Below are 20461 nucleotides of genomic sequence, written 5' to 3'. Positions count from 1 at the left end.
TTACCTTGCAACAAATCAGTGATACATCTTCAAATGATTGATGCTCACATAAAAAAACTCCTGCCGACCTCCGTGTCGTGGTTATTCACAGCGCGCTACGATGCCAGAGGTCCAGGTTCGAATCCCGGCCTGAGCCTGGGTGTTCATTATGAGTGTCCGTTCATTAATCTCATCACATCACATCCACATCTTCGAGATTCAGCAGAATAGCTAAAATAAGCCAAATCAATCCATCAAGACTCGTGGAGAATAAAACAAAATATTTTCGATTAAATATCACCAACCTAGAAAGCCATTTGCAACAAAAATGAAACCCTTCATCCTTTCAAGCACAAAAGCATATTTAATATTTCCTGAGACTTAGCGAAGCAGGAAACCGGCATGATAAACCTACATTATAACGTTTATGAATGTTGAGTTGTAACATCTTAAAACGTGATCAAATTTCACCAAGAATCCATACTTAACTTCCAATGCTAATATATCCTGAAAACCAAAGAACACCCACAGGCTTCCATACACTGTTTGGGACCCAAATGAGATTGTTCTGAAAGCTGTAAACAACTCCATTTCACATTATGGGTTTTGCATACCGGTATGACAATAAAAAATAGCAGCACTTGAAAATCAAGGAAGAAAAATAAACTAGGTGCATATCTCACTGTCGAGGCTCGCAGAATTAGAGGAGCAGCCTGTTGGAGACTGCTCTATAATTTTTTTACTTGGCTGTCAGTCTAGGGTGACGTATGCGAAGAGTGGAATAGACTGAGGCAAAACTCATCCAAGACTTGCTGAAAGCTGGCTCGCCGTGTGAGAATGGGAGAGGTACTCGCATCTCACTTCGGGAACTCGCCATCAGGGAAGCGTTAAACTCGGATTACGCCACATGGATCGGAGAGCGAAACGAAAACTCGGGCCCGAAACCATGAGAGCAATTTGAGCAAATCCGCTGGTGCTGTTATGAAACGATTACCTTTGATCTAAACATCACACCTCCTTTTTCTCATTGCCATTCATGAGGACTCGACAAGGTTTGCACCATCACCAGCTTGAAATATAAGGTTAATATGTAACCCGCCCACGCTGCGAATACCGCCTACTATCCAACAGCCGAACACGTAACGCTGGTTTGGGAAACGTTCTATTATATTGTATATTTGTGTTACTTTACGTGGTTTTATGTCAATTAGCTAATCGAGACGATGGGGAAAAATGCTGATTAAATGAAGATGAAAGATCTATCACAAATACCCATGAAGAAGTAAGGGCACTGATACGTGATTGTTCTTCTTTGTTATTTAGTGTCGCTTTTCTGCCACTTTAGGGTATCGTGACGATGAGGATGAGTAATGATAAGATTAAATTGATGAAGCGATAGCCACGCCAGGATTCGAACCTGGGAAATCCTGTGACGAGATCGAAACTTGGTAAACATGTACGGAAATTAGACACAAACCAAAGTTCCTCTATTATGCGGCTTTGCCCTAGTCTCGATATCATTCCTACCTTGAGCACCCCTAACCGGAATCTCAAAGAAACCTTTCATCAGGAAAACATACAAAAAATAGTAAGTACACTCTTTTTCCTTCACATTATAAACAACAGCAGCGGCGTAGGTTAGGCTTGACCAACTTATTTCCACTTACAAAGGCCGGTTCGAGCTTCCCGCATACACTCTGCCACCTCACGACCACCAAGCAGCAGAGAAGTGGGGAAGCCGCAATCGTCATCAGATGACGAGAGGTTTCCCACCACACGAACGCGACAGACGAAGCCTCCTGCCTATTGTCTGTTCCAGGAATCAGTGGAGCAAGCGAACGAAAACAAGTCCTCCTTACAAGAAGTGACTCGAGACAGCTTGACCAGAAAAGAGAAGAATCAGATTTTGAAAATGTGGCGTTTTATAAAACCAGCATTTTCGGTTCGGTTTTCAAAACCGCTTCACGTTTCAGTTAAAGAAAAAAACTTTATCTATTAAGCTTAGGGGAATTTGAAAATCGGTATTAAATAACCAGATATAATTAAATACAGAAGCGATGTTACGTTTCAGCTCAGCACTTGGTATTAGATATTAACACTATCAGGTCACAGTGTTATTACGGAGTATAAATAGTGAATTTTGAGTTTGCAAAATGTAGAACATTTAGTTTTCTGTTTACCTCGGCGATATTCTCAGAATAGCCCATGGAATATGTATATCCCCTGGTCGGAGAGTTATGTATAACATTATTAAAATGCCTTTCTCTTGTTACGTAACATTTCCATGTTACAAATCTATAACCATATGAAAAGGTGAACGTTCAACAATAAACACTCTTTCCTGTGTAGAATATGGCATTTTGAAAACGCACACTAGACGTCAGCATAAGTAGACACAATCTGGAATGCCGTTTGCAGCAAACGGCAACCACCTAAGGCACAGAAAACATAACAATTGATACACGTTCTTCTGTACCCACATTTCAGGGTTGCAAGGTGTATGTAATTTATTGCATATATTCGAGAATAACCAACTTTCTCCTTTGTCGTTAAAAGTGCCTTAGTGTGATAGCCTGAGGTGAAACACGCCTGTTAGTGACATGTGACAGCAACAGCGTTGCCAGTGTCCCTCGTAATATTGTGAAAACATTGATTTTTGGAACAGCCCATTTATTCCCTTGTGCAATGTTTTTGAAACTTCGTCCAAGTTTTTTTCTGTCAAATTCAATAGATGGCCATCCAAATTGTTCGTTGGTATTGTGAAATGTTGCAAATTTACCTCAGTGAGTTCTGTGCATCAATACACACAACTTGAAGGGGAAAAAAAAACAGCCTTTGGCAACACTTTGCTTATACAGGGCATTCTCTTGGCAGAAAGCTTTTCTTCTCATTCCGTTTCGCTATTCCGTTATACGGTCGTAAACACCAGGTTGCGTGACTTTTCGGACACTGTACAATAGTGCAAAATTGTTACTGAGCCAATAGCTGGAGTTTTGGACATCTTAAATCCTCCCCTTATATAGCGGCAACCTCAAGTAAGTCTCAAAAGAGCAGAAGAATGCCATAAGCAGTGTTTTCACCTCGAGAAATCTCCAAACGCCGATAAATCCTTTCGCTGTTAAGCCTTTCCGTCAAGAGGCGGACTGTCACAATCCACACGAGGTTCCAAGAGCACAATTTATTCTCCAAATTGACTCCTCATCTTTCACAAAAGCCTGTCCATAGAGTATTGTTTGTAACGCGACGTACAATTGCCAACAATGTCTTCACCGAGCTCATCCCTCTCTCACATGTCTGCAACCTCTGATTGTTTACATCCTCCTTTACACCGCCCTCGCACCGATGATCATCAACTACACTTCTGATGGCTCCTTCTGCCGGGATTCTTATACGATGTTTGGGACATCAGTGATACGACAGGTGCTTCATAACCTTTGGTTTATAGAGCCCTTGGCTTAGAGAGAGGAGGCAAACTTCACGAACCTGCGAACCTTCATTTATATCACATTCTGTCTTCTTTTCCCCCTTTCTCAGCAGTCTTCTGGCCTTATATTCACTGGAACAGCGCATAACGCAAAAATTTACGAGGCCGGTACTCAATATCGACAAGGTTATACATCATTAAATGCTCCGTATCCCTTGCTGTAAGGATTCGCGTGTGCTGCTGATGGGGACAAAGCTCGAAGACAAGCAAGCCCTCGGGCTCTGTTGTTCTCTATACGATGCCCATTGTTCAGAATTTGCCGCAAGGTGACGATGTATTCTGGGAAAGTTCGTTGTGGCTTGTTCTTGCAGAAGCTGTTCCTCAATCTACCAGATTAGATCGGGCAACTCGTCGCATTTGTGGAGGAGCGCTCTCGTATGCACGTGTTAACTGCAGAGCAAGCAGGGGCAATGTTATGAGAGAGCTGGAAAGGAGTGAGAGAATTACAGTCTGTCCCTGGAATCTGTGCAGAAAGGTCTCACATAACGGTAAAGAAAGAGAGAAAACAAGTGGGTGGAGCAAAGCAGTGCACGCTGCTTTAAATGGCTGGTAGCTGTGGTCGCTTTGCCCCTCCACGAACTTTCTTTCCCTCTCACGAGTTTATTGACAGCACTAGTTATGTAGCCGTTGTACATTAGTCTTGCTCAAAACGACGCAGCAATTTAAGCGAAAAATGCAGGATCGGCCAGGACTCGAACCCAGGTTTCTGATATACAGTGCATTTGCTTAAATTTGGAAATTTAAGGAAATGCACGGTATGTCAGAGATTGTGCCAAATCATAAATCTTGATATTTACGGCAGTTATCGTGGTCTCAAACGTGGTAACTTGTTGCTTTTCTCCCTCTTGCTTCAAAAAAAGGTATATAGATATTCGCGTAGCCAAATGGTTGGTGCTCTCGCCTTTGATTCGAGCGATCCCGGGTTCGATTCTCGGTGGGAGCACCCCAAAATTTCGGCGCTGACCCAAGGTCGTGAGGACGATTAAGGAGCAGCTTAAAAAGTAGAGGTCTCCGTCTCGAAAGCCAGACAACAGCAATGAAGGGACTCGATGCGCTAACCACGCGTTATCCAATGAAAAATTCATTCTGGTAGGCCCTGGACTTCAGAGTACTGTTGTGCCAAGGAAATTAGTTTTAACAGACATCTCGTAATATAGTTCTAATACGTGTAAGGTTGCTAAGGATATATTAGACGTTGCATAAAACATGGTGTAAGGCACAGATTCTGCCATAAGGATCCCTCAAATCATAATTGATTTTGATGTTATGAGCACTTCAGCATATATACAATTTTTGCTCGTCACAAAATCCCCTTAATAAAAAAAAAAAAAAAAAAAAAAAAAAAGAGGACAGGCCCCTAACAAGAAACTAATCTATTTATCCATTTCTCAGCAACAACTAAAACCGTACTTTTTCCGAGGGTAACATCTCCTTACCTGGTTAGAATGATGAAAGAGCACTCGCAGAGAATGCCCAGGCTCGAACTCGGGGACTTCGGTGGCGAGATCGAATTCTATCACTCAATGCGCTGGCTCACCGAGAGGGTTGAAACCGAAAAGTACAAGGACCAAAAACTATAGAAGAGACTCTTAACTTGTACTGTCATGTAATATGATAGCTATTATTAATATCCAGGAGCGTATATTCTAGGCTATCTGCGAAGCCTGAAGTCTAGATAATAAAATACAGGAGAAAAATCGATCAGAAATTGTTGCAATGTGCCACCACAATCGCAACTTCAGGATATGGAGATCCGAATTGACAACACACCGCTCCTTGCACCGGCTGGTCAGTTGGAAGCACGAATTCTCTCACCCAGGGATCAGGATTAAGGTGATCCCCAATCTACCAGGAAGATAACCACCGAATTGCTGCACATCATGTCAAATAAAATCCAAATACTTTATAATCAAAATGTCCAAAATCTTTAATCACGTATCACTCGCGTACATACTGATTCACACAAGTTAAAATTATAATTTGTTGGGTCCTGCACGCTCGTAGGCAGTGATAAGCAACTTATTTAACACAACAGAGTCCGCGCACCGCCTTCACTGTTAATAGCATGACCTCAACTGCTTACCTCAGGCGCGAGGCGCAGCTTAACAGATTCTTTCTTACAATGCTATAAACTTATGCCATGAAAATAATAGCTACAAGAAAAGCTGATAATGTATATTTCAAATTAGTGCTAAATAGCGATAGTAAGCTTTGATTAAGGTTGGCAACAATTAAGAATGCCAACGTGGAACTTTTGACGTCGATATATACACGAAGCGTTATTCCCTACTCCTAAAATAAACAGCCAATAGGAGAACGATATATTATTGAAAGCGAGAGAGAATTGCTATGCTTGCATGTTACAATATTAAACTTTTTAGAAATAACGAAACTGATTTTATAAAGTAATTCACATTTGCCCTTGCACATAAAATGATTAAATAAAGATTTAGTTTAGGTATTTATAACGAAGACTTAAATTACTTCAATCTTGTACATTGTTGAACAAAAATCGATATTAAGAAGAAATGTATTTAACATGTGCTTAAATAACATTTGCGTGAAATATAGAAATAATCCTAGCCATCTTGGATTTGAAAAATAATGAAAACGTTGCAAAAATACGCGAATAATATAATAACATAACATATCAGAATTATGAAAAGAATTAAGTATAAACTATTTAATTCAAGTTATAAACTTGAAAGTATACGAATAAGATAAATTCTAATATATGACAGAAAAAATTGCCTAACATGGCGGTCGTTACATTGTAAATAATATTATTCATATCAGTGAGATGATGATGCTGATTCTGGAGTTGGCAACTTGATTTCTTATGAGTTGCTAACCTGATTTCCTATGAGTTGGCAACCTAATTTCTTATGAGTTGGCAACCTGATTTCTTATAAGCTGGCAACCTGATTTCTTATGAGTTGGCAACCTGATTTCTTAGGAGTTGGCAACCTGATTTCTTAGGAGTTGGTAAATTTATTTCTATTCATAACCTAGGCCAGTGACATAGCCCAGATATTGGACTCAGTATACGCTACTGTAATAATGTAATACACGCATGTCTAAATAAAGACAATAGTATATTTAAGAATAAACTGCAAACCTTGCCTGTTTTGGAAACCACAACAAGCTAGGTACTCTAACTGTATAACCCAAAATAAAACAAAGGACAACAAAAATGGGGGAGCCATTTAGGCATAAGCGAATACCCCTGAAAAAATGCGGATAGAGGCCGTCGCAAAATATGCATAAAATATTGATCAGGATCTTTACTTTTCATCAACATCCTCTTTCTTGTTGTTCAATAAATATTAGATTTTAAATTACTTACGTTAATCTTCTTGCCAGGACAGTTGTTTTTACACAAAGTTTAGTGATCTTAACTACCTGCAAGCTAGATAACGATACGTGTTCTATTCTTATACCGCCTTTTTTATCTATTCATGAACTACTAATATAACAATATTAATTAATGTACTTATTTTAATAATTATGAATAGCCATACAATTATATTAACGTATTAGTTATAAAAATTTATATTATTATTTGTGAGACACTTGCATCGGATCCATCCCGAAATATTTTTCTAGAGACTTGCCTGTTTAACATTGCAGAAATATATGATCATTAGATCATATTGTACGGAAAATGAACAGAAGATAAACAACCGAAATATGCTAACACGAATTGCGCAACTGAGAATTTAGTCGCTAGAGCATCCTTGGCAGGAAATGGATCCTGGATCCTGTAACCCACAGAACCAACTGTGGACCAGGACTATATATATATATATATATACAGGGTGTCATTTTAATGGCGCCCACGGACCACGGAAACGTATAAAGGACATCAAAACAAACAACTTTTCTCAGTAACATTTTTCTCGTTAGTTCATCGTTTCGGCGCTACAGTCGTTCAAAAAAGCCCGTTTTGCTGCCTGAATGCTGGCAACCACACACAACATTTGATTGCATTTGTGACGTCATATCCCGTCGTGAAGCGATGCGTTCCAGGGTTGCCAGGAACACACACATTCTGTGAAAATGACATAGCTACAATCAGCTACATTATGTACCATGAAACAAAATGAGAAAACACGTTCTCTAACCTAACAGGAAGTAAACAAACGATACGAAAAATGGAAGAAAGAAAATAGAATTCATGTGGAAGTGGTCATACCGAATTTTCTCTCAGCGTACATTTCAAATAATTGCAAAACTAGTTACCAAGTTTGCATCTACAATTTAGTCTATCCACTTCGCCCTTCTGATACTAGTTGTCTGTGACACACTGAACAGATGACAAAATAGAAATGAAAGAACTCAAAATTCCAAAGGTAAGCAAACACATAATACATATACACACATACGTATAATGTATATTCAGGGCATTATGAGACGACAAAAATGGTTGAAAATACAGGGATATAAGTAGTAGTAATACAAGCTCTCCGGCGACTGTGTTTATCTATGCACCGGATACACATGTAACAGTTTGCAACTGTGAACAGAGCAGTATATTCGCTACTGATTCATAATTAGATTGTTACTGTGGTTGTATGTGTTTTAGCCGTAATGTAACAACGTGAACCTCGGATACTTCCGTTATCAGCACAAAAGTACCACTAGGCATCTTGACAAAAACCTGTAGATATCACCCTTGCAACGAGATTTGCAAATATTTGACATGTAGCTGGGTGTAAACAGCCACATGTAAGCTGTAAGTTCAATAAAATTTATTGTTGATATTTGACATGTAGGCTGAGACAAAATGCAATATTGATACCTAATTTGAATAGGTACGTTTTTACCATTTCTCACATCGTCGGTTCACTTCCCCCTTCCCCTGAGATGACTACTGATCTTCTGGCTGGTAGGCTATGATGTTCGGTCTACTGGACGCGTTTCTCGCTTCGTTTTACAGCTAATAATGTGGTTGGTAGTTTGTAATTTTTCCCAAAATTTGTGTGTTCCTTGCAACCCTTCCGTGAGCTGTTTCGAAGCAGGAAATGACATCACAGATACGATCAAATGTTGTGTTGGGTTGCCAGCATTCAGGCGGCAAAATGGCCTTTTTTGAAAGACTGTAGCGTCGAATCGACACACCAACGAGTAAAATGTTACTGAGAAAAGTTGTTTGTTTTGATGTCCTCTATACGAATCTGTGGTCCGTGGGCGCCATTAAAATGACACCCTGTATATGTATATACAGTAGAGCGTCGATTATCCGAACGTTGGTCAACCGAACGACCGCTTAACCGAACTGTGTACTCGCTCGCACCTGTTACTCTCCCACCCTACCGTCCATCATCCCCCTCACTCCCAAACCAAGTTTCCCACAGTAGTCGCCGCACTGAGCCACCGCTGGCGGAACATTGCTTCTAATGGGGCCTTCATAAGGCGCTGCTGACCGGCCAAGCCGCCAGTCGCTGTGTTTCAAAATAAAGGATTTTTTTAAACGTTAATTTTGTGTACTGTGTGTATTGTTCATGCAAAATGCGTATGTAATATGTACATATTTTTGTTTAATAAACTGTACCACATACTATATATTCCTACTAAAGTTGCCTTTGTACGTTACTTTGTAATACTTAAAGAGATGCCTGTTTTTATGAATAAATTTACTGTACAGTACTTCTTTTTGGCAAATAAACATGTACAGTTCGATTATCCGAACAAACCAGTTTTCCGAACACCCATGTCCCCCAATTACTTCGGATAATCGACGCTCTACTGTATATATAAAGGCCAAGAGCACGGGTAGCTAAGCATACACTACAAAATGTAATTACTAGCTGATTTGATGATCTACCAAATAAATCACCTTTGTAGAACGGTTCATGAAATATGATTATACTATATTAAAAGGGGGGAAAAAACCACCCTAATTACATTTGATTGAGTTCAGGCAATAGCATGCAATACACAACACAAAGGCATTCTCAATCTCAGGGTGCATGAAACAACAGCTTCAGCAGGCTTTCTTCTCAAAAACCACGCAAGCTGCTTCCTTCATTACGACATGATCAGCACATTCTGCAGCTGCTTCAGTCCATCAATCGTTTAACATATCCCGACGGCTCAAATATCCACCAGTAGTTGACAGAGCGTTACAAAACCACAGAAACTTCGGTAATCCATGTCTCTAAAGGAACATAATTAATAAACTCGCAAGAGACAATATATGAAAAATTATCTATAGTATTCGACCTATTCAGACATGCAAAACACGTGGGTGACGTACTGTCTCTTTATTTATACAGTAACAGTTTGGCTATATAAGATGTTTAATGAACAAAACACTTAGGTTCTTAGTTGTTTTAGGGATCGTAACGAAACCAAGAACGACACACACTCCTGTAAAATTAAGACAAGACAGAGATGTCTAATGCCCGTGATTCTTAGCCCTGATATTTGAAAAACGTTTCCTGAACCAAATCTACCATATGTCACTTCTTCAGACATATCAAGCGGATATCTACCTGATTATTTAGAGGTCAGTCATACTTTGTCACCAATGAACACAATGTACTTTGTTTATAGTAATTACGAATAGCGTAAAAGACACGAATCTGTGACTGTAATACTGATTGTGATCCATGACAGTCTGCTCAGGTCTTGTATCATAAAAAGGTGTTGGCCGTGGTCAAAGGATCAACACACCGCAGTATTCCCGTGCTCCACTATTGGACCACCTTCTTCTTGTACGTCATAAATATTTCTCAAGCCCAACATGACAGTTTTCGCCCAATATGGGAAACCAATCAAACGTGTACCTGGCAGTGGGTTGAACAGGTACACATTTCACTCGAAGACATCAATAGAGAAAGAAAGAAAAAAAGAGACGAACAATGGAAGAGAAAGCATTTCTCTATCAGGAACTTATTGCCGATTCCATTACCAGAAGATAATTTATAACCTGCTCCGGCAAAATGAATAAATGAAGCGCTTAGGCGTGTGGTGGCATTTCACTTACAAAGAGTTCCTTTCTAAAGTACCATGAAAGTCCCGTCATTCAAGGATTTGCGAAAGTGATGATTTACAATATGGAACGAGTACTCATTGACCAGGCTGCTACTGACTACTAAAAATTTGAAACCATAAGTGATATATACATTGTTTTTTTTTTTTTTTGCATCTTGAAGATCTCTTGGGATATTCTACATTATTTTACGTTGTCAGTTTATCTTGTTTTAATTTCAGATTGTATTATATTGAGCGTCGCTTTTCTTCAGATTTTGGTTAATCGCGAACATGAGTGATGACGCTCACAAAGAACACCCATGACTAGGCCTGGATTCGAACCAAGGACCCTTGGCGTCGTATCGTACTGTACTAACACTCCACCACGGAGGTCGGCTATTCTATTTATTCCTCTATCTCCCCATACCCGAAATTATCATTCTGAAAAAATCTCTCCGACTTACCTCATTAATTAATTTCTAAAGGTCTTGTATAAAATAAATTGACAATGTAAGGTTTAAATAGAGAGTATTAAAAAATATATGGTTAGGGTGACAAGACTTTTGAAGCACCCTGTGCTACTACTACATCTAATAATATACAATTTCAGTACTCACTTGGCGGATTCTCTCTCCTCTGAGGTTCAAAATCGCCATCGTCAACCACAACCCTCGCTGGCTGCCGCAGCATCACCCAACTTGGAGAGGACCGAAGGTCGTCACCCCCTGAAGAGGGTTTCCCCGGCGTCAACGTCTCTTGGAGAAGCTCGGCCGAAAGAGGTTCCAGTCTCAGAGGAACCTCATCCCCAGCAGGTGGGCCCTGGGCACCACGCTTGGGGGATTCCAGGGGGACTTCGGGTATCCTGATGTCCACGGAAGTGAACCTGGGGGTTCCGGGCTCCGTGGAGAAGTAAGAGGAACTCTTGCTCCGGTCGCCCGAGTAGATGCTTCTCGCTTTCCTCCGGTCGTCCGAGTAGATGCTTCTCGCATTCCCCTGGAAGATTCTCCTGGTGCCAGCCACTACATCTGGAAAGATACAAAGAAGGAAGGAATATTATAATAAAATTATATTAGCAGTTTTCAAGTTTCAACAACTAGTTTATGTTACTTTGTTCCTTTGTATGCTTGGGTCTCGTTTGTTTGAGTTTTGGTTTTAAATAAGGCTAATCGGGACTGAACCTACAGTTTAGGCTGGGATCCGAACCACTATGTGCCTTCACCGGGTATCGAAACCGCGACCCCTTGAATGCATGATGACGACGTTACAACTATGCCATGGGGCAAGTCCGTACATAATTATGAAGCATTTGTTTAGTCAATATCGGTTACTATCAATATATGAAAAATTATCTATAGTATTCGACCTATTCGGACATGCGAAACACGTGGGTGACGTACTGTCTCTTTATTTATACAGTAACAGTTTGGCTATATAAGATGTTTAATGAACAAAACACTTAAGATCTTAGTTGTTTTAGGGATCGTAACGAAACCAAGAACGACACACACTCCTGTAAAATTAAGACAAGACAGAGATGTCTAATGCCCGTGATTCTTAGCCCTGATATTTGAAAAACGTTTCCTGAACCAAATCTACCATATGTCACTTCTTCAGACATATCAAGCGGATATCTACCTGATTATTTACAGGTCAGTCATACTTTGTTACCAATGAACACGATGTACTTTGTTTATAGTAATTACGAATAGCGTAAAAGACACGAATCTGTGACTGTAATACTGATTGTGATCCATGACCTAAGACTTATGACGTTGCATGTAAACAGTCTGCTCAGGTCTTGTATCATAAAAAGGTGTTGGCCGTGGTCAAAGGATCAACACACCGCAGTATTCCCGTGCTCCACTATTGGACCACCTTCTTCTTGTACGTCATAAATATTTCTCAAGCCCAACATGACAGTTTTCGCCCAATATGGGAAACCAATCAAACGTGTACCTGGCAGTGGGTTGAACAGGTACACATTTCACTCGAAGACATCAATAGAGAAAGAAAGAAAAAAAGAGACGAACAATGGAAGAGAAAGCATTTCTCTATCAGGAACTTATTGCCGATTCCATTACCAGAAGATAATTTATAACCTGCTCCGGCAAAATGAATAAATGAAGCGCTTAGGCGTGTGGTGGCATTTCACTTACAAAGAGTTCCTTTCTAAAGTACCATGAAAGTCCCGTCATTCAAGGATTTGCGAAAGTGATGATTTACAATATGGAACGAGTACTCATTGACCAGGCTGCTACTGTCTGTGATGAAAGTTGATGAACAAATAATACAAAGTTACAAAATAAGTGCGAAAGGAATAATGTCAAAATGGATATAAGAGATCACCAGAGGTTCAAAGCAGTAATTAATGTGAAAGTATGAAGCGGCGAAGAAACTTGATGAAATAATCACGAAAAGTATAAATGGGAATAGGGGAGAACATGAAAATTAAATATAAACGACTGGAATAACGTTTGGCCACGAAGATGGCGGTGGCAATGGAAGTATTGCTGTTGTTACCCTAGGGAACGAGCAAATGCTCGCCATTCTTATCCCTACTGAATGGAGCAAGTGCTCCAAAAACTTGATAAATCATTTGGTACTCATTTTTATTCACGTGACCTATAGCTACAACGAGTCGGTAGGAACACGTACATTAATGAATCAAATCCTTATATTTTTATTTTGCTAGAATGTGTTTCAAAAATCGCGCAACTTTAACTTTCATCGATAAAAATTTGAAACCATAAGTGATATATACATTGTTTTTTTTTGTTTTTTTTGCATCTTGAAGCTTCGTCTCTTGGGATATTCTACATTATTTTACGTTGTCAGTTTATCTTGTTTTAATTTCAGATTGTATTATATTGAGCGTCGCTTTTCTTCAGATTTTGGTTAATCGCGAACATGAGTGATGACGCTCACAAAGAACACCCATGACTAGGCCTGGATTCGAACCAAGGACCCTTGGCATCGTATCGTACTGTACTAACACTCCACCACGGAGGTCGGCTATTCTATTTATTCCTCTATCTCCCCATACCCGAAATTATCATTCTGAAAAAATCTCTCCGACTTACCTCATTAATTAATTTCTAAAGGTCTTGTATAAAATAAATTGACAATGTAAGGTTTAAATAGAGAGTATTAAAAAATATATGGTTAGGGTGACAAGACTTTTGAAGCACCCTGTGCTACTACTACATCTAATAATATACAATTTCAGTACTCACTTGGCGGATTCTCTCTCCTCTGAGGTTCAAAATCGCCATCGTCAACCACAACCCTCGCTGGCTGCCGCAGCATCACCCAACTTGGAGAGGACCGAAGGTCGTCACCCCCTGAAGAGGGTTTCCCCGGCGTCAACGTCTCTTGGAGAAGCTCGGCCGAAAGAGGTTCCAGTCTCAGAGGAACCTCATCCCCAGCAGGTGGGCCCTGGGCACCACGCTTGGGGGATTCCAGGGGGACTTCGGGTATCCTGATGTCCACGGAAGTGAACCTGGGGGTTCCGGGCTCCGTGGAGAAGTAAGAGGAACTCTTGCTCCGGTCGCCCGAGTAGATGCTTCTCGCTTTCCTCCGGTCGTCCGAGTAGATGCTTCTCGCATTCCCCTGGAAGATTCTCCTGGTGCCAGCCACTACATCTGGAAAGATACAAAGAAGGAAGGAATATTATAATAAAATTATATTAGCAGTTTTCAAGTTTCAACAACTAGTTTATGTTACTTTGTTCCTTTGTATGCTTGGGTCTCGTTTGTTTGAGTTTTGGTTTTAAATAAGGCTAATCGGGACTGAACCTACAGTTTAGGCTGGGATCCGAACCACTATGTGCCTTCACCGGGTATCGAAACCGCGACCCCTTGAATGCATGATGACGACGTTACAACTATGCCATGGGGCAAGTCCGTACATAATTATGAAGCATTTGTTTAGTCAATATCGGTTACTATCAATATATGAAAAATTATCTATAGTATTCGACCTATTCGGACATGCGAAACACGTGGGTGACGTACTGTCTCTTTATTTATACAGTAACAGTTTGGCTATATAAGATGTTTAATGAACAAAACACTTAAGATCTTAGTTGTTTTAGGGATCGTAACGAAACCAAGAACGACACACACTCCTGTAAAATTAAGACAAGACAGAGATGTCTAATGCCCGTGATTCTTGGCCCTGATATTTGAAAAACGTTTCCTGAACCAAATCTACCATATGTCACTTCTTCAGACATATCAAGCGGATATCTACCTGATTATTTACAGGTCAGTCATACTTTGTTACCAATGAACACGATGTACTTTGTTTATAGTAATTACGAATAGCGTAAAAGACACGAATCTGTGACTGTAATACTGATTGTGATCCATGACCTAAGACTTATGACGTTGCATGTAAACAGTCTGCTCAGGTCTTGTATCATAAAAAGGTGTTGGCCGTGGTCAAAGGATCAACACACCGCAGTATTCCCGTGCTCCACTATTGGACCACCTTCTTCTTGTACGTCATAAATATTTCTCAAGCCCAACATGACAGTTTTCGCCCAATATGGGAAACCAATCAAACGTGTACCTGGCAGTGGGTTGAACAGGTACACATTTCACTCGAAGACATCAATAGAGAAAGAAAGAAAAAAAGAGACGAACAATGGAAGAGAAAGCATTTCTCTATCAGGAACTTATTGCCGATTCCATTACCAGAAGATAATTTATAACCTGCTCCGGCAAAATGAATAAATGAAGCGCTTAGGCGTGTGGTGGCATTTCACTTACAAAGAGTTCCTTTCTAAAGTACCATGAAAGTCCCGTCATTCAAGGATTTGCGAAAGTGATGATTTACAATATGGAACGAGTACTCATTGACCAGGCTGCTACTGTCTGTGATGAAAGTTGATGAACAAATAATACAAAGTTACAAAATAAGTGCGAAAGGAATAATGTCAAAATGGATATAAGAGATCACCAGAGGTTCAAAGCAGTAATTAATGTGAAAGTATGAAGCGGCGAAGAAACTTGATGAAATAATCACGAAAAGTATAAATGGGAATAGGGGAGAACATGAAAATTAAATATAAACGACTGGAATAACGTTTGGCCACGAAGATGGCGGTGGCAATGGAAGTATTGCTGTTGTTACCCTAGGGAACGAGCAAATGCTCGCCATTCTTATCCCTACTGAATGGAGCAAGTGCTCCAAAAACTTGATAAATCATTTGGTACTCATTTTTATTCACGTGACCTATAGCTACAACGAGTCGGTAGGAACACGTACATTAATGAATCAAATCCTTATATTTTTATTTTGCTAGAATGTGTTTCAAAAATCGCGCAACTTTAACTTTCATCGATAAAAATTTGAAACCATAAGTGATATATACATTGTTTTTTTTTGTTTTTTTTGCATCTTGAAGCTTCGTCTCTTGGGATATTCTACATTATTTTACGTTGTCAGTTTATCTTGTTTTAATTTCAGATTGTATTATATTGAGCGTCGCTTTTCTTCAGATTTTGGTTAATCGCGAACATGAGTGATGACGCTCACAAAGAACACCCATGACTAGGCCTGGATTCGAACCAAGGACCCTTGGCATCGTATCGTACTGTACTAACACTCCACCACGGAGGTCGGCTATTCTATTTATTCCTCTATCTCCCCATACCCGAAATTATCATTCTGAAAAAATCTCTCCGACTTACCTCATTAATTAATTTCTAAAGGTCTTGTATAAAATAAATTGACAATGTAAGGTTTAAATAGAGAGTATTAAAAAATATATGGTTAGGGTGACAAGACTTTTGAAGCACCCTGTGCTACTACTACATCTAATAATATACAATTTCAGTACTCACTTGGCGGATTCTCTCTCCTCTGAGGTTCAAAATCGCCATCGTCAACCACAACCCTCGCTGGCTGCCGCAGCATCACCCAACTTGGAGAGGACCGAAGGTCGTCACCCCCTGAAGAGGGTTTCCCCGGCGTCAACGTCTCTTGGAGAAGCTCGGCCGAAAGAGGTTCCAGTCTCAGAGGAACCTCATCCCCAGCAGGTGGGCCCTGGGCACCACGCTTGGGGGATTCCAGGGGGACTTCGGGTATCCTGATGTCCACGGAAGTGAACCTGGGGGTTCCGGGCTCCGTGGAGAAGTAAGAGGAACTCTTGCTCCGGTCGCCCGAGTAGATGCTTCTCGCTTTCCTCCGGTCGTCCGAGTAGATGCTTCTCGCATTCCCCTGGAAGATTCTCCTGGTGCCAGCCACTACATCTGGAAAGATACAAAGAAGGAAGGAATATTATAATAAAATTATATTAGCAGTTTTCAAGTTTCAACAACTAGTTTATGTTACTTTGTTCCTTTGTATGCTTGGGTCTCGTTTGTTTGAGTTTTGGTTTTAAATAAGGCTAATCGGGACTGAACCTACAGTTTAGGCTGGGATCCGAACCACTATGTGCCTTCACCGGGTATCGAAACCGCGACCCCTTGAATGCATGATGACGACGTTACAACTATGCCATGGGGCAAGTCCGTACATAATTATGAAGCATTTGTTTAGTCAATATCGGTTACTATCAATATATGAAAAATTATCTATAGTATTCGACCTATTCGGACATGCGAAACACGTGGGTGACGTACTGTCTCTTTATTTATACAGTAACAGTTTGGCTATATAAGATGTTTAATGAACAAAACACTTAAGATCTTAGTTGTTTTAGGGATCGTAACGAAACCAAGAACGACACACACTCCTGTAAAATTAAGACAAGACAGAGATGTCTAATGCCCGTGATTCTTGGCCCTGATATTTGAAAAACGTTTCCTGAACCAAATCTACCATATGTCACTTCTTCAGACATATCAAGCGGATATCTACCTGATTATTTACAGGTCAGTCATACTTTGTTACCAATGAACACGATGTACTTTGTTTATAGTAATTACGAATAGCGTAAAAGACACGAATCTGTGACTGTAATACTGATTGTGATCCATGACCTAAGACTTATGACGTTGCATGTAAACAGTCTGCTCAGGTCTTGTATCATAAAAAGGTGTTGGCCGTGGTCAAAGGATCAACACACCGCAGTATTCCCGTGCTCCACTATTGGACCACCTTCTTCTTGTACGTCATAAATATTTCTCAAGCCCAACATGACAGTTTTCGCCCAATATGGGAAACCAATCAAACGTGTACCTGGCAGTGGGTTGAACAGGTACACATTTCACTCGAAGACATCAATAGAGAAAGAAAGAAAAAAAGAGACGAACAATGGAAGAGAAAGCATTTCTCTATCAGGAACTTATTGCCGATTCCATTACCAGAAGATAATTTATAACCTGCTCCGGCAAAATGAATAAATGAAGCGCTTAGGCGTGTGGTGGCATTTCACTTACAAAGAGTTCCTTTCTAAAGTACCATGAAAGTCCCGTCATTCAAGGATTTGCGAAAGTGATGATTTACAATATGGAACGAGTACTCATTGACCAGGCTGCTACTGTCTGTGATGAAAGTTGATGAACAAATAATACAAAGTTACAAAATAAGTGCGAAAGGAATAATGTCAAAATGGATATAAGAGATCACCAGAGGTTCAAAGCAGTAATTAATGTGAAAGTATGAAGCGGCGAAGAAACTTGATGAAATAATCACGAAAAGTATAAATGGGAATAGGGGAGAACATGAAAATTAAATATAAACGACTGGAATAACGTTTGGCCACGAAGATGGCGGTGGCAATGGAAGTATTGCTGTTGTTACCCTAGGGAACGAGCAAATGCTCGCCATTCTTATCCCTACTGAATGGAGCAAGTGCTCCAAAAACTTGATAAATCATTTGGTACTCATTTTTATTCACGTGACCTATAGCTACAACGAGTCGGTAGGAACACGTACATTAATGAATCAAATCCTTATATTTTTATTTTGCTAGAATGTGTTTCAAAAATCGCGCAACTTTAACTTTCATCGATAAAAATTTGAAACCATAAGTGATATATACATTGTTTTTTTTGCATCTTGAAGCTTCGTCTCTTGGGATATTCTACATTATTTTACGTTGTCAGTTTATCTTGTTTTAATTTCAGATTGTATTATATTGAGCGTCGCTTTTCTTCAGATTTTGGTTAATCGCGAACATGAGTGATGACGCTCACAAAGAACACCCATGACTAGGCCTGGATCGAACCAAGGACCCTTGGCGTCGTATCGTACTGTACTAACACTCCACCACGGAGGTTGGCTATTCTATTTATTCCTCTATCTCCCCCCACCCAAAATTATCATTCTGAAAAAATCTCTCTGACTTACCTCATTAATTAATTTCTAAAGGTCTTGTATAAAATAAATTGACAATGCAAGGTTTAAATAGAGAGTATTAAAAAATTTATGGTTAGGGTGACAAGACTTTTGAAGCACCCTGTGCTATTACTACATCTAATAATATACAATTTCAGTACTCACTCGGCGGATTCTCTCTCCTCTGAGGTCCAAAATTGCCATCGTCAACCACAACCCTTGCAGGCTGCCGCACCGTTACAAAACTTGGAGAGGACCGAAGGTTGTCACCCCCTGAAGAGGGTTTCCCTGGCATCAACGTCTCTTGGAGAAGCTCCGCCGAAAGAGGTTCCAGTCTCAGAGGAACCTCATCCCCAGCAAGTGGGCCCTGGGCACCACGCTTGGGGGATTCCGGGGGGACTTGGGGTATCTTGATGTCCACGGAGGTGAACCTGGGGGTTCCGGGCTCCGTGGAGGAGGAAGAGGAACTCTTGCTCCGGTCGTCCGAGTAGATGCTTCTCGCATTCCCCTGGAAGATTCTCCTGGTGCCAGCCACTACATCTGGAAAGATACAAAGAAGGAAGGAATATTATAATAAAATTATATTAGCAGTTTTCAAGTTTCAACAACTAGTTTATGTTACTTTGTTCCTTTGTACGCTTGGGTCTCGTTTGTTTGAGTTTTGGTTTTAAATAAGGCTAATCGGGACTGGACCTACAGTTTAGACTGGGATCCGAACCACTATGTGCCTTCACCGGGTATCGAAACCGCGACCCCTTGAATGCATGATGACGACGTTACAACTATGCCATGGGGCAAGCCCGTACATAATTATGAAGCATTTGTTTAGTCAATATCGGTTACTATCAGGAATTAGTTTTCATAAGAATAATAGGCATGTTCATTAGTCCGTTTATATTCTTCGGAAAGAAGAATCCATAACTCACATTATGGAATAATTACAAGAACTAGATGCATATATTGTATACTATATTTATCATTATTTAAACATTTTCAATTTATTAATATTATTATCTCCTTTAATGTGTATTATTTTCTTAATCGTTTGTAAAATTTACATTTATTATATGCATTATTATTACACATATATTTTAAGTGCAGTGTATTCAAAGGAATGCAAATGGAAACAACAAGAGATCTCACATGTAATATGCACTTGAAGAAGCAGGAGCATTACCGTATCCAGAACTCAGTCAGTATGCAAATGAGAATCAATATATAAGAACTAAGACAATTAAAAGGACATAACATCAGCCTTGGAAGTGAGCTATAGTGCAGGAAGCCTTAGAAAGAGCATTTCGCGGGCTAACAACAGACATTGCTCGCACACTATTGCCGATACTTTTGTGTCGTCTGCTCCTCAGCCGAACAAACAGGCCGAGATAGCAAGAGGCAGAGGTCACTCACCCTTCCAGAAGGGTGCAGCGAGCTGGCTGTGGCAATCGGGCTCGCTCATTCGCGGACCTGATTGGTTCTCGCAGAAACACTCCCATATTGTCGTCTGCTGTAAGCCCACGAAGTGATCTTTCTAAGGCCTCCTGCACTATAGTGGGAGTGGCTAGAGGTGGTTGGAGTACGTTTATATAGATCTCCGCAATATATACACACACACACGCACGATGACACATACATATATGTGTTTGTAGAGGATATTTTTCATGCTCCTACGTCCAGGAGTTTAGGCTGTTAACGTATCAATATTAAAAAGTTTTAACACCCTCTGCCCCGTCC

The 20461-nt window shown here is 40.2% G+C and overlaps 1 protein-coding gene across 1 annotated transcript in view; it reads right to left on the bottom strand.

Annotated features, from left to right (window-relative positions):
* Positions 1-20461, bottom strand: part of LOC145987207 (uncharacterized) — a 142265-nt gene that overhangs the window by 50429 nt on the left and 71375 nt on the right. Inside the window, exons 3-6 of the mRNA XM_083121935.1 lie at positions 18896-19270; positions 16291-16698; positions 13675-14082; positions 11059-11466 (exon numbers count right to left, since the gene is read on the bottom strand). Of these exons, the coding sequence (XP_082978061.1) occupies positions 11059-11466; positions 13675-14082; positions 16291-16698; positions 18896-19270 (1599 nt within the window). The remainder of the gene's footprint in view (positions 1-11058; positions 11467-13674; positions 14083-16290; positions 16699-18895; positions 19271-20461) is intronic.

Source organism: Lepisma saccharinum, chromosome 1, assembly GCF_977018435.1.
Source record: "Lepisma saccharinum chromosome 1, izLepSacc3.1, whole genome shotgun sequence".
Classification (NCBI taxonomy): domain Eukaryota; kingdom Metazoa; phylum Arthropoda; class Insecta; order Zygentoma; family Lepismatidae; genus Lepisma; species Lepisma saccharinum.
Note: the sequence above shows the minus strand (reverse complement) of the source record. Positions and strands in the feature narration are given on the sequence as shown.